Raw genomic sequence first — 15,852 nt, 5'->3', positions numbered from 1 at the left:
TTTTATCATGTCAAACCTTTTTTTTTTTTTTACTTGGTACTAGGGCTGTTTGAACGCTTCTTCCCAAATCAACCCAGAAAGCACTAGGAAAATAAGTAAGGCATGAATTGGAAGCATTTTTTTTTTGTTTTAAAAGCTGTGAGAAATCCCTGAGGAATCTGAAGGATGCTCTGGATGGGGATGGGACAGAGGCAGGGATGAGGCTGGAAGGGGGGTGGAGCCTGGGGTGGAGGATGGCTGGAGGGGGCAGTGGGAGGAGGGGCATTGTAAAAGCCCTACCCTGGTGCCCAGTGCATGCACAGACTTGCAGATTGACCAATCACACTCTGACGATCCCTGTAACAAACCTCCGTTCTCAACCCCCCAGATGGATGGCCCAGCAATATTCTCCCGGTGCCATGGTTTCCTAGCGGTTCAAATGTGAAGCCGTGGTCAGGGGTGTCTCCTGGTGAGGTGGCAGCAAACACGGATGGTCCACAGGGGGTTAGGCAATGCCTGGGGCTCTCCCTGAGGGCCCTCCCCTGAAATACACACCTACCAGGGCCTGGCCTTCAGCGCTTACCTAACACACAGCACCAGAGAGTGGCCATTGCCCAGAGAACAAGATGGCAGGCGCCAAAATCACAGTACTCTGAAGACTGTAAAGGAAGACAGCACACTGAAGGACACATACCATAGGAAACAGAATTTCTGGAAACAGACAGACCCAGAATTTAGAATAATCATGCTGTGTGTCTAAGAAAGGAAAGGAAGAATTCGTACTGGAAGGCACTGCTAAGAAACGAGGAGAGGAAAAATGATTTTCCCTTTACCTTCTAGGTCCTCGGCTGAGTCCTCCTTATAATAAAAGACAGATGAACAAGAGAAACGCAAACCAGTTTAATAACATGCACACCTCCTGCATCTTACAAAACACAGCTGCAACCAGGAACGGTTGTCAAGGAGGGGTGAGGGAGGGAGCTGGAGTGGAAGACTATATAATGATAGAAATGTAAATTTTATATCCATAGCTACACAACTTGTAGTAAGTACAGTGGCATTAACATAGACTTTGGAGTCAGCCATATCCTACCTGGATGCACTGAACTAATCGTTTGGAATTTCTTAGATTCCATTTCTTCACTTAGAGTATCACTGGATTATGGTGGTGGTGAAGTGGGATAGTGCATGTCAGGCACTGAACACAGTGCCTTGGACATGGTAAGTGTTCAATGAATGAACGCTGTGCACTGGGGAGGGCGTGAGGAAATGAACCGGCATCTACAGGCTGAAGAGGACCTGATTTCCTCACGCTTCCTCCCACTGCCCACAAGCCATGTCCTCTACACAGGACCCCTGCCTCGCGTTCGGTGCGCACTAGCTGGCCCTGGGAAATCAAGGGAGGGTCTGCTGTGTGAATGCTGCCAGCCTTTCATGAGATAAGAAAAATAATCATTGGGCTGTTAAGGAAGGAACTTGGGTCCGGCTGGCGTGGCTCGGTGGTTGAGCGTTGATCTATGAACCAGGAGGTCATGGTTCGATTCCTGGTCAGGGCACATGCCTGGATTGCGGACTCAATCCCCAGTTTGGGGTGTACAGGAGGCAGCTGATTAATGATTCTCTCTCATCACTGATGTTTCTCTCTCCCTCTTCCTCTCTGAAATATATATATATATATATATATATATATATACTTTTTTTTTAAAGGAAGGAACTTGGCAGCTTGCAACTTCGCTAGCTTCAAGATTAGGTCATCACACCACCATCATCATGCCTGCAGGTGAAGTGCAATAGTCTGGCTTGTGGCTCAGAGCAGAGGCAGAATAAATTTCCTCTTGTTTGTGTTTGGTTATGGGGAGGAGGATCTAGAGGAAAAGTCAGGTAATAATCCTACAGAGTAAACAGGGTCAGAAAAATGAACCGGAGATCTTCGGAGCACAGGATGGCGCTCAGCCAACAGAGCCCCGCCAGCCAGGACTCTGAGCTTGTTTTTAATTATAAAAGGAAGATAGACTTTGCCGAATGCTTAAAACAAAGCCAACTGAGATAACCATGTGAGCGTTTTCCTTCATGCTATTAATATGACATAGTACACGGATTGGTTGATTTTCTTGTGTTGAATTTTGCATTCCTGGGATAACCACATTTGGTTTTAATTAGCAGTGCTCTCATGACTAGTGAGGTTGAATATCTACTCATGTGCTTATTGGCTATTTGTGTGTATTTTTTGGTGAAGTGTCTGTTCACTTCTTTTGCCCATTTAAAAAATAATCAAGTTGCCTTCTTATTGAATTATAAGTTCTTTCTCAGGTCTATGTTGTACAAATATTTTTCTCCCATTTCATGACACGTCTTTTAGCTTTTCAGCAGTATATTTTAAGAGCAAACGCTTTTCATGTTGATGATAACTTATGATTTTTTTTTCTTCTGTGGTTTTTGCTTTTTGTGTCCTAAGACATCTAACCCAAGATCACAAAGATTTTCATCTGTGTGATTTCTGGCTTAATCTTTATGCCCTCAGCTTACTCTCCTTTGCCTTCATCCATGCAGTGACTATGATGACTTCACATGGAGTAAGTCTGATGGAAACGTGTGCTAGATTTTTGAATTAGAGCTTGGAACGCACCTCCCTCACCATCCTGTCGGTATTGCCTCCTGTGGGCTCATGCACTGGCCAGCAGACACATGCACAGAGTTTTCTAGAGCCTAGGTTTCTCCTGTGCTGCTGTCCTCCTACCCCCCAGTGGAGGGTGTCAGCTTGTGTCACGGTCTAAGCAGCTAATATGGCAGCTCGTGTGACTCTCAGAGAGGACAGCTGCATTTGTTAAGCACGTATGTCAGGCCCCATTCCAAACTCTACCTGTTTCCACCAATTTAGCCCTTAGATTCCCGAGAAAAAAGACAGGGTCTCAGAGATGTCAGGCTCCACCTCCTACAGCCAGTTGGAGGCAGTCGGAGAGGCCTAATTCCAAAGCCTTTTGCTCTTCCCAGTAAAACAAACTGCTTTAGGCGGTGGCTGGGGTTTTATGCCCGTGAGCACACCTTGGGGAAACGGTATCTACCTGGTTGCTTTCTTTTTGGCGTCAGGTGCCTCTCCAGTCTCGGTTCAGACACTTGAGTCTAAAGTCCTGCTGTGGGGCCTCAGGACAGAGCTCCCCAAGGATGGCCCCTGGCCCCCAGGCGGAGAACACCTCACCCGCTCTCAGCCAGCAGGGCCACAGGAGGGCCGTGAGCAGGTGCACTGCCCCAAGTACACAGCTAAGGGGGCAGCCCGCTCTGGTCCTGCGGCCCATGGGCTGTGCCTTCCCAGAGGGGCATGCCTCCTACACAGGAACCCTATCTCTGCAGCAGAGGCCTTTGTGGGAAGGGACTACACCCCTGGGCTCCAGGGAGCTACCTGAGCGAAGTTAACCATCCCATTCCCTCCTCTTGGCCATAGTGATTGGTTAAGAGGGAGCATGTGACTCGAGATTCTTGGCCAAAGAGGCTGTAATTTGGAAGCTTTTGTTTGAGGGCTGTGGCTCTCTTTCCTGACAAGGTGAGGGTCGGAGCTGCTGTAACCAACCGTGCAACTAGATGGGGTGGAATAATAAAAGTTTATTCTCAGCAAAACAAGGTCAAAGGGTATGGAGAGAAAGCCCCATCCTGGGGGCTTTGTGGAGCCCTTGGTCAAGCGATGCCTGAAGCCCAGATCTGCCTGTGGACGGTGGAGTGACATAACCAATACTTTTTCTTTTTTGCTTGAGACAGTCCGGCTGTCAGTTGTGACCCAAAGCTCACTAGCGATTCCTCCCGTCTTCAAACCTGTCTCCCTGGTGGCCAGACACCCAGCTCTTTCATCAGGAGGGATGTGCACCCCTGGTCTGCACGAGACACGTGGAGGCGGGGAGGGGGAAAGACGAGTGTAATGGACAGCGATTGTGGGGTGAGCATTTAGAGCTAGAAGCCGTTGTTGTATCGATGTTGAGGGCTCTGCCTCTAACCCGATGAAAGCAGCGCAATAAGAACCTCACCAGCTTGGTTACCACGTTTACTTCCTGAGGCAATGACCGGACATAGACACCGTGGCAGGGCAAGAAGCGGGGAGGGGTTTGGGCCGGGGCTGCGGGACCCCGATTCCTGCTCTACGGCCGGTACTTGCAGAGGAAGTGCTGGCGCTTGTCGCATTCCTTGCTGTTCCAAGTTAAAAAGTCTGTAAGAGAACGAACAGCCATGTAAATGCGTGCGGCTCCGTGCTGAGCTGAGCAGCGTTTTCTGGCTGCTTTGCTTGGAACCAGAGATAAGGGGGAGGGGAGGGCGAAGCCTTAGAACTCACTGTGGGCGTTCATCTCAGCACAGTGCTCGTTTCTAGCCATGGACCTGCCGGACCAGGTTTTGAATAAATACGAGGTCCCGTCGATCCACCGCCACTGCTGCCTCTGCGGGTGACAGGAGACAGAGGGCATGCAGAGGTCAGTCTCCACCTCTCACAGCCCTCGGGCCCCGCTCAAAAGCAGTTGTTGCTTCTTGTTTTCAGTTTTAAATATGTTTTTATTGATTTCAGAGAGGAAGGCAGAGGGGGAGAGAGAGGTATAAAACATCAATGATGAGAGAGAATCATTGATCGGCTGCCTCCTGCACGTCCCCCACTGGGGATCGAGCCCGGCAACCCAGGCATGTGCCCTTGACCGGAATCAAACCAGTGACCTCCTGGCTCATAGGTCAACACTCAACCACTGAGCCACCTGGCTGGGTGAAAAATGCAGTTTTTGTTTTAAAACGTGGGAAAGCACAGGAATGCGTGAAAAAGGAAACATTGAAAGTCGCTCCGTAAACATTACTCATCTCTTAGTAATTCATTTCTGGCGTAAACATTTTTATCTATCACAATATGCCTGTGAACTAAAAAACAGGGTGATCTTTAAAATATACACCCAACTCCGTATCTTGCTTCCGAAACATTTTTTAATGGTAAGTCTGTACCATAATTTACCTGAATAATTCCCCTAATGATTGAAGTTTATATTGTTTTCAATTTACAATTATTACAAATAATACTGCTATAACTTTGTTCATAAAGCTGTCTCTATACTTAAAATTATTTTCTTGGAATAGAATCCCAGAAATAGAATGAATGGCCAAAGGGCATGAATCGTTCGAGGGGACTGATATAAATGGCCAACTCCTGTCCATAATGATTCATTTGGAGGAATTTACATCCCCTTCCAGTGGGCAATTAGGCATATCTTTAAAAATATTGAAAAAAATATTGATTAAGACAAAACAAAAGTTTGATAGAACAATAAGTCAAGTTATGTCCCTTTAATTTGCATTTCTTTGATAACTAGAGACATCACATACTTTCTAGAACGTTCATTTGCCACTTCCTTTCTTTAGTCACAAATGTATAAAAATGAGTGACAAAACCTATCTGGTGGAAATAGGTGTAAATATTTTACCTCTGGATGAGAGCTCTGGTTGGTAGCAGTGTGAATACATAAAAATGGAAAATGGATTGTAAAGAATATGTGTAACGTCGGTGGGAAAGTTTTATCAAGGAACTGTCTGGGTGTTCGCTCCCGTGTTCCTTACGTTTGTCTGGGTTGACTATAGACGCCCCACAGAGAACCTGCTCATGGCAGATCCCACAGAGACCTCCACCCGAAGACCTCACAGGCCGCTGCTTACAATGAGGTGTTGACGGAGAGGAAAATGAGGGTCTAGTGCAAAAGGTTAAGGAATCATCAAAAACATAAGAGCATCGGCCCTGGCCAGGTAGCTCAGTTGGCTAGAGCATTGTGCTGGTACGCCAAGGGGGTCAGTACCATCTCCGGTCAGGGAACATACAAGAAACAACCAATGAGTGCACAGGTAAGTGGAACAACAAACCACCTCCCTCCCCCATCAATAAAATATAAAAACCTAAAAAACATAAGGGCATCTAGGAGAAAGCTTAGCTGAAAGTTTCCAACTTTAAGCCAAGATCCAATGGAGATTTAATTAAGCTGGGTGCCATACCAGGTGTGTGTGTATGTGTTTGCACAAACTTTTTTTTTTTTTTAAAGCTGGTAATTTTGCGTTCTAAGATTGGGGAGGACTTTACTTGGAACTGGACCCTGACCTGGAGGCTTTGGCCCCTCTGAGTTGGAGGCATGTGACTGAAGCTCCGCTCTGTGTGCTCCCTGCTTGGGGGCCTGGCGGTCAGTTCCAGAGAGGGGGCTAGCTCTCTGGCTTTCCCACAGGGCCTCTGTGGGCCTCTGTGGGCCACGTCCGAGTTTACCTTCTGCGGGTCGTGCAGGCCGATCCACACGGGCAGGTTCCTTTGGTAGCCACCTATGTACCCGGAGATGGCTTTGGCTTCCTGGAGGTTCTGTATAGACGCCAGGTGGGCTCCGTTCCCAAAGGACTGACACTCGAGCTGTGGGCAAGGAGAAGTCGCGGTGATGCCTCGAGGGTTAAAAGCACGGCCCTCGCCTGTGCCATGCAGTGTGGACTCTCACAACCCCACCGCCTCCGGAAGTCGTCATCTAAACCCCACAGAAGGCGTCCTGGCCTTCCTGTCACCGAGGGAGGGAACAAGTGCCGGGTCTCAGAGGACGAGGCAGCTCCAGGCAGGGGCCCGGGCTGTAGGGTCCGTGGAAGTGCCTGGGGTCCTGGTCTTGCCTCTCATTAGTGTATGTGACCTGGACAAGTCACTGCACCTCTCTGAGTTCACTTAGTTTCATTATCTGGAAACAGAGAAAATGATTACCGCGACCCAGGGAGTTGTCAGGAGGACACGTTTGTCATAATTATGTTTTGTAATACTACCTCCCAAACAAATCTAAGAAACCACTGATGATAAAATGTGCTGTTTTCCAACCTGAAACTTACTGTCCAATGAAACAAAGCAAACACTTTATACGCATTTTATCGATAGAGATATACACTTTATCTTACGCTTCTGGGGGGCTGTGTTACAGGATCTGCCTATGGGATAGAACTTTAATGTAATAAAAACATGGATTGGCTGTGGTTGCTACTCCAGTGCTTGCCTTCAGGCTCTTGCTTGGGATGAGGTGTGGTCCCTGTGTAATGATAGCTCAGTCCTCACACTCGCCACCCACTCTACAGCTCCTAACTGCTTTTTCACTGGGAGTTGCACTTGGCTTTCAAATGTGTGAGGCATGGAGGCCAGATTACCAGTCCAACATGTAGTGGATGCACCAGGCACAGAACTTCCTGGGGCGGAGAGGAAACGGGCTGGGAGTGTTTAAGCGATATTTTCCCTTCGAGCTCACATAGCTGGTGGCGGCGAAGCTGGAACAGGACTCAGACCTCCCTCCGCCTCTGCAGCCGAGATGGGCTCTCCCTGTCATTCTCCGAGTCTGTCCCCTGGATGGCTTCCAGGAGCCTCGGGCACTAAGATTGGCCATCAGCACTGGCAGGGAGCCAAGAACAGCGGGGACCGAGGCGTCCAGAACCTCCTCTGGTCTCCGGTGCTAACTGCCAAGGCTCGGTCTCGATCCTGTGGACTCGTTTTTTTGCCTTGCAAACCTGAACTGAGTATCTACCGCGTGCCACCGGCTTTTGGCAACTTGCTTTAATAAGTCCCCCTGACAGCCCTTCGGGGATAAATGCGTTACCCCCATTTTACAGCAAGAAAACTGGTAAAGTGAGGTGCTTCTGTGACTAAGGAGTATCAGAGCCCTAACTTAAACTCAGGTCTGAGGAGCTCCCACGTCCCGGTCAGCTTTCTCCACACGCCCCCGCCCCCCCCCACCCTGCCCCGCCCGCGCCCCCCTCGTTCTGGCAGAATTAGTGCTGGAATCTCTGGGGACAGGCAGACAAATGCCTCCTAAGGTTTTCTCAAGCTGCTTCCCACATCACTCTTTCTCTCCCCTCCCCTCCCCCCATGGACAGCTTGGGGACCCCTTGTTTGTTTAGCTTTTTTTTTTTTAACTATCATTCACATCAGTTCAGGAAAGCGTTGCCTTAAGGCTGACTTCCTGGGTTTGCTAGCTCCTCTCACTGGGATCTTGGGAAGACATTTTCCGTCTACATGCCTCCATCCCCATGAATTCTGCCCGTGTTAAGGCCAGAGAAGACTTGGAGCCTCAGTAGCTATCTCGCCGTAGGGCGCCATCAGTGCTGAGTTGCTTGTCTCAGGGGTTCTGAGGCCATTTCAGGCCCAGGTCACCCCATACTTTCCCATGAGGCCCCCACAGTCACTGCAATGAAACAACCACAGTCCAGAGAGGCACAGCGGACTTCCCACACTCCCCTGAGTAACTCATTCAACCGGCTCCTTGGGTATCTCTTAGACGAAGCCGCGGTGAACTGAGCTGATGTATTTGTCAGGCCGTGAGGACCACTAAGCTCTCCATCCTCTGCCTCACGGACTGTTAGGGTCTGAGGCCCGAGCTCCAGGCCTGGCCACACCCCCGCTCTTCCTGGCAGCTCTCCTACTGCAATGCAATTGCTCTTTCTGTAACTTCTCAGCTTCTCATCCTCCTCTGACTCACACAGTTCTGTCTCTCTTACTGACAGCGAACTCCCGGAGGGCAGGGGCTGTGTCCTGTTCATTCTCACATCTTCGCAGCCCACTGAGGGTCCGGGCAGAGAGCACTCGCTCCATCAATGCTTGAAACATGGGCTGAGCCCTCTTCTCTCCATGTCACCAGCCAGGTGACTTCTCGGGATGCCCAGCAAGGACCCTTGATTCGGAGTCAAAGGAGGTCTGGAGCCCAGGGTGGCCCCCGGCTTTGGACAAGCATGTCTTACCTCAGCATCGGACCAATTCCTCAGCTTCCGGAAGTATCCGTAGCAATGGGACTTGTGGTAAAACCACCCGGTAGCACAGCTGGGCCTCATGAGGATGTCTGCATGCAAGCACAAGGCAATGACAAGTTCTGATGGCAAAAGCCATCCATTTCCCCTCGATCCCGTTACAGACCTGGCGTCCCTGGAATGGAAGGGAGGCTCGGACCTTCCTAAGCTGAGAATACTCTAGACCAGTGGTTCTCAACCTTCCTAATGCTGCAACCCTTTAATACAGTTCCTCATGTTGTGGTGATCCCCAACCATAAAATTATTTTTGTTGCTACTTCATCACTGTAATTTTGCTACTGTTATGAATGTCATGTAAATATTTGATATGCAGGATGTATTTTCATTGTTACAAATTGAACATAAATAAAGCATAGTGATTAATCACAAAAACAATATGTAATTATATATGTGTTTTCCAATGGTCTTAAGCGACCCCTGTGAAAGGGTCGTTCGACCCCCAAAGGGGTCGTGACCCATAGGTTGAGAACCGCTGTTCTAGAATGTGAATCCTCACAGCCTTTCCCCAAGGGGACGACGGTCTCTCATCAGGATGGCTGTGCACTGGGGAAAAGGACAAATCGGATCCTTGGAGGATTACTGGACGCTGACTCTGAACCGACACTAATTCTAGGAGAACCAAATTGTCGCTGTGCTCCACCAGCCAGCGGAGGGGCGATGGAGTCAGGTGACCAGCGGAGTTGGGCTCAGGTCCCTCTCACCCTGGGCCCCGTGGGTCCCCACCCCATCTGATGGCTAATTCCCATCAATAAATGCATCGGTGGAACCCCCACATTGGTACTGAGATCCAATAGCTATATGTCGAGGCACCCCAGGAGAGGGCGAGGGCTTGCATTGGTAGCTTCAGGCATGACAAGGAGGGAGTGGCTTTTTGTCCAGGAAGACATAGGACAGGCTAATGGCAGCTGGGCTGAAAACTGAGATGAGCTGGGCTGCAAGACAGTAGCCCGGGGAGGGGCCACGTTAGGCAAAGGGGGTGGGTGAGCAGAGGAGTGGAGGCAGGAATGGGCAAGGAAGGGTAGGGTGTCCGTCAGGCAGGCGTGGGCGAAAGGGGAGAGAGGGAGGATTGGGCCCAGGAGCCAAGGAAGCGTGGCCCAGTGCAGCAAACTCTCCCTGTTGGGCGATTGGTGAATGGGCTGCGTCCCTGAACCGTTCAGATTGCCTTCTTTAATCACCAGACCTCCAGAGAGAGAGATGTCCATGCCCACTGTACAGATAAAACCTCAAAGAGGTGAAGTGGCCTGTTGACGTCACGCAGATGGAGATGAGGTGGGACCTGAGCGAGGACGAGTGTTCCTAGCAGCCCCGGCCCCCGGCCCCACCTCGCCTGGTGCCAGAGCTCCTGGTCACCACGTGCGTGGCGAGAGCCTTCAGCCGCTGGCGTGTCGCCTGGATGCAACAGCCTGTTTACTCCACCGCTGCGAGCTGTGGCCTCGGGAGCTCTCTGTGACCTCTCTTAGCTTTAGCGTAGTGTTTGCACAGTGACTGACAATATGCACCTTTCTCATTAGATTGTTGAGAGGATTCATGGAGATGCTGCATGGACAGCGATTAGCATAGAGCTGCTATGTAGTAATTATTCAGTAAATAGTAGCTACTTAAGTAATTGCAGCTATTAAAATCAATCATGTTATCATCATAACCAGTGTAATCCTTTTGAAAATGGTCACTGGATGGAAGTCTTTCATTGCCCACCAGTCATGTTGCTTTTTGGTCTCCCTACTTGTTGAGTGGATTGTTTCAGGTGAAAGGCAGCTGAGGGCCGGGACAAAGAAATCACTGCTGAGGCCACAGGGTGATGCTCTTGACCAGGGGTCCTCAAACTGCGGCCCGCGGGCCACATGCAAATACAAATGTTGTATTTGTTCCCGTTTTGTTTTTTTTTTACTTCAAAATAAGATATGTGCAGTGTGCATAGGAATTTGTTCATAGTTTTTTTTTAAACTATAGTCCGGCCCTCCAACGGTCTGAGGGACAGTGAACTGGCCCCCTGTTTAAAAAGTTTGAGGACCCCTGCTCTTGACCATCAAGTCTCCCTGAGAGAGAAAATGCCCTTCTCATTCCCACACTCCCCTTAAATGCAAGATTAGACTCCTTCCACAAGCCATAATGCAATGAATAACAGGATGTGTTGTGAGAACCCCCTTCCCCTAAGACAGTAGAATCAGGAGAAAGTCTTTGTAGGGCTGGGAGGGAGAGCTGTAAAAAAGGAATGGATGGGCCGGGGGTGAGTGTTCTGCCTTTACCTTCTCTAAGGGAGGAACCAGAGAGGTTCAGTGAACCCTTGAGTGGGGGCTTGTTTCTCACATCCCAGCATAGAGTGTGGGCAAATTTCAAGCTGCCTCGGGAAGCCAGAACCAGAGCAACAGGAACTACTGGTTAGTTGGTTAGACATGGCATGGGAGGCGGCTCTGCAGCAGGGACCTCTGAGTCTTACACATCCTGGCATGGTTCAGCGGTGTCTGAGTGCCCCGGGTCCTGAGCAGCCATGGGTGGATGGGACAGCTGGTGGCTGGACCACAGACATCAGCCATGGCCACCAACATGATGCCAAAGAGCCTTGCTTCTCTCTGTGTTTCCTTCCAATCCCCCCTCCAGCCAAGGTCGTCACTTCTGGGTGAAGTGCCGGGTTGTATACAAGAGGCCCTTTTCTCAACAGAAGTGGGCGGGGGGCATGGTTTCCTCACTTACCCCCTGGCCCGCCCCCCCACATACAATGCCCAGCAGAATGGCGGGAGCACCCAGGACTGAGCCAGAGCACCCCCTAACCTTACTGAGAGACCTCGGGCATGTCTCTACCACTCTTGGGACCGCATTTTCCTCATCAGTAGAACAATGGAGCCTACATTGCCGTTTCTTTCATTTCAGATATTTGTTGAGACTTATCTTTAGCTCACTCTTCCCGTTTTCTGCACTGGTGGATTCTAGGGTACTGCCCTCCGCTTTGTTGACATGTTACTTTATACTTGATGCTCGGTTGTTACCCATGTAGGATCCATCTTTCCAACCCAAACTCCCCATCTGGTCAAGTAGGAAAGAAAGGCATAAACGTTGGCAGTTCTGAGTATAGCCCTCATTTACTGATAGCGAGGTGTCAGGTGTTTTAAACACATATCTCTACCCTTCACAAACTTGCAAAATAATTGTTATAATCTACATGGCGTTGATGAGTTGACTATGGCTCACAATTGTACAAGGTTGGAATTCTTGACTCTAAATTCCTGGCATTTATTTTTATTTACCACATCACCTTGTCTTTCGTTTTTGCCTTTAGCGTCTATTTCCTGAAGTGCCTAAATATTTTGGGGGCAAATGGATCTGGCTGTGCCATGTGAGTGGCATGAACCCTGGCCGTGGACTCTGTTCCAGCCAAGGGCTCGATACTCACCGCCCAGGGCGCCGGTGCCGGCCACCAGCAGGAGCAGCCACACGCTCTTGGAGGCCATCCTCCTCTTCCCGGGGGGCAGACGAGCTTCGGAACTGTTTACCAAAAGGATCTCAGAGCCCTGGCCAGTGTTCCCTGGAAGCTCCCGGGTTCACCTAGATCCAAAATCCGAACACATGTGTATGGGTGAGACGAAGCCAGGAACTCAGGTGCCAACTCACATATGGAGAACAAAAATATTTTTCTGGCTAAACCAAGGTTATACAGCAAAGGGCATCTTCAACTAAATGTTTAGGAGAGTGGGAACATTGAACGTATGAGGTGTTGTTCATGTCTGCAAGGTCTCTGGGCCAGTGCTAAATGGTTTAAAAGTCCATGCGGAGGCATTAGGTATTTTGTGGAGAGCCTGCCCCTGCTATTCTCAGGGGCACCGCCAGAGGGTGTCGCAGGCAAGATTTCTCACAGACAAGGAAATGATGGGCTTGCTGTAGACCAGTCAATCAAATCAAAGCAGTGAATTGTTTGGTGCTAAATTTCAAAGCGAATATATGCTCTTAACACCCACATTTTACAGTTGAGGAAACCGGAGGCGGATGGGTCTAAAGTCATTTGCTCACTGTCACACAGCTACAACCAGATTTTCTGACTCGAGCGCAACCCTTTTACACTTAGGCGGTGCCCGTTTTTAAAATAAAATAAAAGTTTGTTATCTTGTCCCACCATCAAACAGTATATGCTCAGTGAAAAACTAGAAAGTGAGAAGTAAATCCCATCTCCCAGAGATACACAATTTAGGGACTAGCTTATAGACCTCTTTCCATATACATCTCTCCGTGTGAGAGATTTTACAGAAATGGAGTCATATAGTCCTGCAACCTGGTTTTGTTTCTTAGAAACAAATTGATGGTAATAAATCTTTTCCACTCATGTAATTTTTATGCAGCTTCGATCCTTTCTTTGGTATAAATTCACATACACAGGGTTCTTGCTTCACGAAACGTGGGCATTGCTGCATTGATACCCGTGGCTCAGGTGCCCTCCATTTGGGCTGCATTGTACATTCCACTCACTGCACCCTCCATGAATGCCCAATTTGTCTATTGCGTTCTTGCTAATGTTGGTATATTAGAGAAACACCTCATTGTTTTTGTTAGCATTTAAAATATGCTAATGAAGTGGAACATGTCTTCATACAGGGATGAGCTTTTAAAGTTTCTTTTGTAAAGGTTTGGTTTATAGCTTTGCTATTTGATTGTTTATCTTTTTTTTTTCTCGGGAATTTGGGAAGCCTTTTTTTTTTGAATAGTTATTGCCTTTTGTATATTACTCAGAATATTTCCCATTTTGTATTTTCTCTTGTTTATCTTGTTTGCCATGCTGAAAATTTCAAAAATCGTCATATCTCTCATCTCCTTTCTATCTTTGGAATTGATATCAGAAAAACTGGCCATCACCATCCACATACATACCCATATTCTCCTCTATTTTCATCCATCTGGCATTTATTTTAGTGTAAGCATGGGAATGGGCCCAAGATTTTCCCCCAAGTAATTAGGAAAATGGACAATCCATTGACTTCTTAGTTAAGCATGCGTTAGGATCCAAAAATCAGGACACGTGTTCTAGCTCTCAAATAATACATTGCTTAAGGGGAAGAATAGAACATGACTTTGAAATGGAAACTTTCCTGGAAAATCAAAAGATTAGCTCCATATTAGACTCCATATGGACACCTGGATACAGTTAGTAAAGAGGAAACAAAAGGATGAAGAGTGTGGGGCTGTGATGACCACCCTCCCTCCTTTATTCTTATTTTATTTTTTAAAATATATTTATTATTGATTCCAGAGAGGAAGGGAGAGGGAAAGAGATAGAAACATCAATGATGAGAGAGAATCACTGATTGGCTGCCTCCTGCATGCTCCCCACTGAGGATCTAGTCTGCAACCTGGGCATGTGCCCTTGACTGGACTCGAACCTGGGACCCTTCAGTTCGCAGGCCAACACTCTATCCACTGAGCCAAACCAGCTAGGGCCACCCCCCTCCTGTAAATCACTGTATTAGCCCTGCACTCTTTTGACAAACTTCCTTCCCAAGTGATGGAGGTATTCTCATGTCCCGAAATCCCCCTGAAACACAAATAGCAAGAACTCCTCTGTTAAGCCAACTGTCAGGGGGGAGGGAGGTACAGCATCTTTCTGAATAATCTACAAATGAATGTTAACAAACCGACATTCATGGAATTCTTAAATCTCATCTAATTTAACTCTCATAACTAGGCTGTACTGCAGGTATCATTAGCTTATTTTACATACGAGGACACTGACATTCATTAGGATTAACTTTCTTGCCCAGCCAGTGTGGCTCAGTGGTTGAGTGTCAACCTAGGAACCAAGAGGTCACCGATTTCATTCCTGGTCAGGGCACATGCCTAGGTTTCGAGCTTGATCCCTAGAGGGGGACATGCAGGAAGGAGGCAAACGATCGATGATGTTTCTCTCTAATCAATATTTCTATCTCTCTATCGCTCTCTTTTCCTCTCTCTAAAAATCAATAAAAACATATTTTTAAAAAAGTAACTTTCCTGCCCTGACTGGGTGGCTCAGTTGGTTGCAGCATCATCCAAAAAGTTGTGGGTCCAATTCCTGGTTGGGCCAGGTATGGGAGGCAACTGATCAATGTTTCTCTCACATCGATGTTTCTCTCTCCCCACACCTCTAAAAAAGCAATAAACATATCCTTGGGTGAAGATTAAAAAAACAAAAGATTAACTTAAAGTTCCACAGCTGCTAGATTGCAGAGCCATGATTTAACCCTGCACCATTTGAGGCCAAAGCCAATGCTCTTACTAATGGGGGAAGAAAGAAAATAAGTCATTCATATACCAAACAAAACAGCCAGAAGCATGCCCAACACCATTAGAGCTGTAACTTATCGTTTCTGCCCAGTGAGTAGCTGGCAGAGAGCAGGAGGGTTACCTGGTTGGCATGCAAGGCTCTGAGGACCGCCTTCTTCAGCCTTCTGAGAGACCCCGGGCAGTTTCTGCAGCTCTTATATCTTCTTCCCTCAGGAATTATATGACCGTTGTTTTAATCATAGAGCAATAACATTGTTTACAAATAATAATCCACCCATGAAAGTCTTATCTGCAGCCGGAGCGCACGGTCTGAGGGGTGGCTTGACAAAGGCTGTAAGCTGTGTTTTCAACAAACAGAAGGGAAACCTCTCCCCGTTTGCACACAGAATCTGTTGTTTACAGCCCACGTTCTCTCAACTGGCAAAATCCTGTCATCGGTGATAGCCCATCTTCCTCTCCATTCTTACTTTTTCTTTGGTCTCTCTTTTCATCCCTTTGCTGTATTTCCCCTTCTTTTCTGTAAAGATGCCCCACTTCAACTCTGGGGACTCGTGATGTTTGTAGCCTCACAGAAAGGATTTGCCATCGGGGCAGGATATAGGCTATGTCCCCACGTGGTGAGCTTGAGGTGGACATGTAGGCTTTCTCTCTGAAGCGCCAACCCCGCCCCTCTGCCATTCTGACGAGGCTCTGAAGAAATATCACCAGGGTTGCTTCCCATGGGTCCTGGTTCAGGTCCTCATTCGGTTGCCCACACACCATGTACCACTGGGCATGCTCCCCAACCTCTCTGAAGGCTCAGTTTCCTCACTAACTGTGTGT

General features: G+C 48.2%; 1 protein-coding gene across 1 annotated transcript; it reads right to left on the bottom strand.

Annotated features, from left to right (window-relative positions):
- Positions 1 to 3,996: 3,996 nt before the first annotated feature.
- Positions 3,997 to 15,203, bottom strand: REG4 (regenerating family member 4). The gene is made up of 6 exons (XM_070396004.1): positions 15,152 to 15,203; positions 12,176 to 12,327; positions 8,722 to 8,819; positions 6,239 to 6,376; positions 4,295 to 4,397; positions 3,997 to 4,171 (listed from the first exon to the last, which is right to left on the bottom strand). The coding sequence occupies exons 2-6, from the start codon at positions 12,231 to 12,233 to the stop codon at positions 4,104 to 4,106; spliced, it is 465 nt and encodes a 154-aa protein (XP_070252105.1). The 5' UTR covers positions 12,234 to 12,327; positions 15,152 to 15,203; the 3' UTR covers positions 3,997 to 4,103.
- Between the last annotated feature and the right edge of the window lie 649 nt (positions 15,204 to 15,852).

Source organism: Myotis yumanensis, unplaced genomic scaffold, assembly GCF_028538775.1.
Source record: "Myotis yumanensis isolate MYYU_CA2020_CCGP unplaced genomic scaffold, mMyoYum1.0.hap1 SCAF_17, whole genome shotgun sequence".
Classification (NCBI taxonomy): Eukaryota; Metazoa; Chordata; class Mammalia; order Chiroptera; family Vespertilionidae; genus Myotis; species Myotis yumanensis.
Note: the sequence above shows the minus strand (reverse complement) of the source record. Positions and strands in the feature narration are given on the sequence as shown.

What these genes read in the sequence shown, in the direction of transcription:
- REG4 (XM_070396004.1), bottom strand. Translation starts at nt 12,233, where the DNA reads ATGGCCTCCAAGAGCGTGTGGCTGCTCCTGCTGGTGGCCGGCACCGGC. An exon ending in CGGCACCGGCGCCCTGGGCG is followed by an intron (nt 8,820 to 12,175) that starts GTGAGTATCGAG and finishes GCTTGCATGCAG; the next exon opens with ACATCCTCATGAGGCCCAGC. An exon ending in GCCTGCACGACCCGCAGAAG is followed by an intron (nt 4,398 to 6,238) that starts GTAAACTCGGAC and finishes TGTCACCCGCAG; the next exon opens with AGGCAGCAGTGGCGGTGGAT.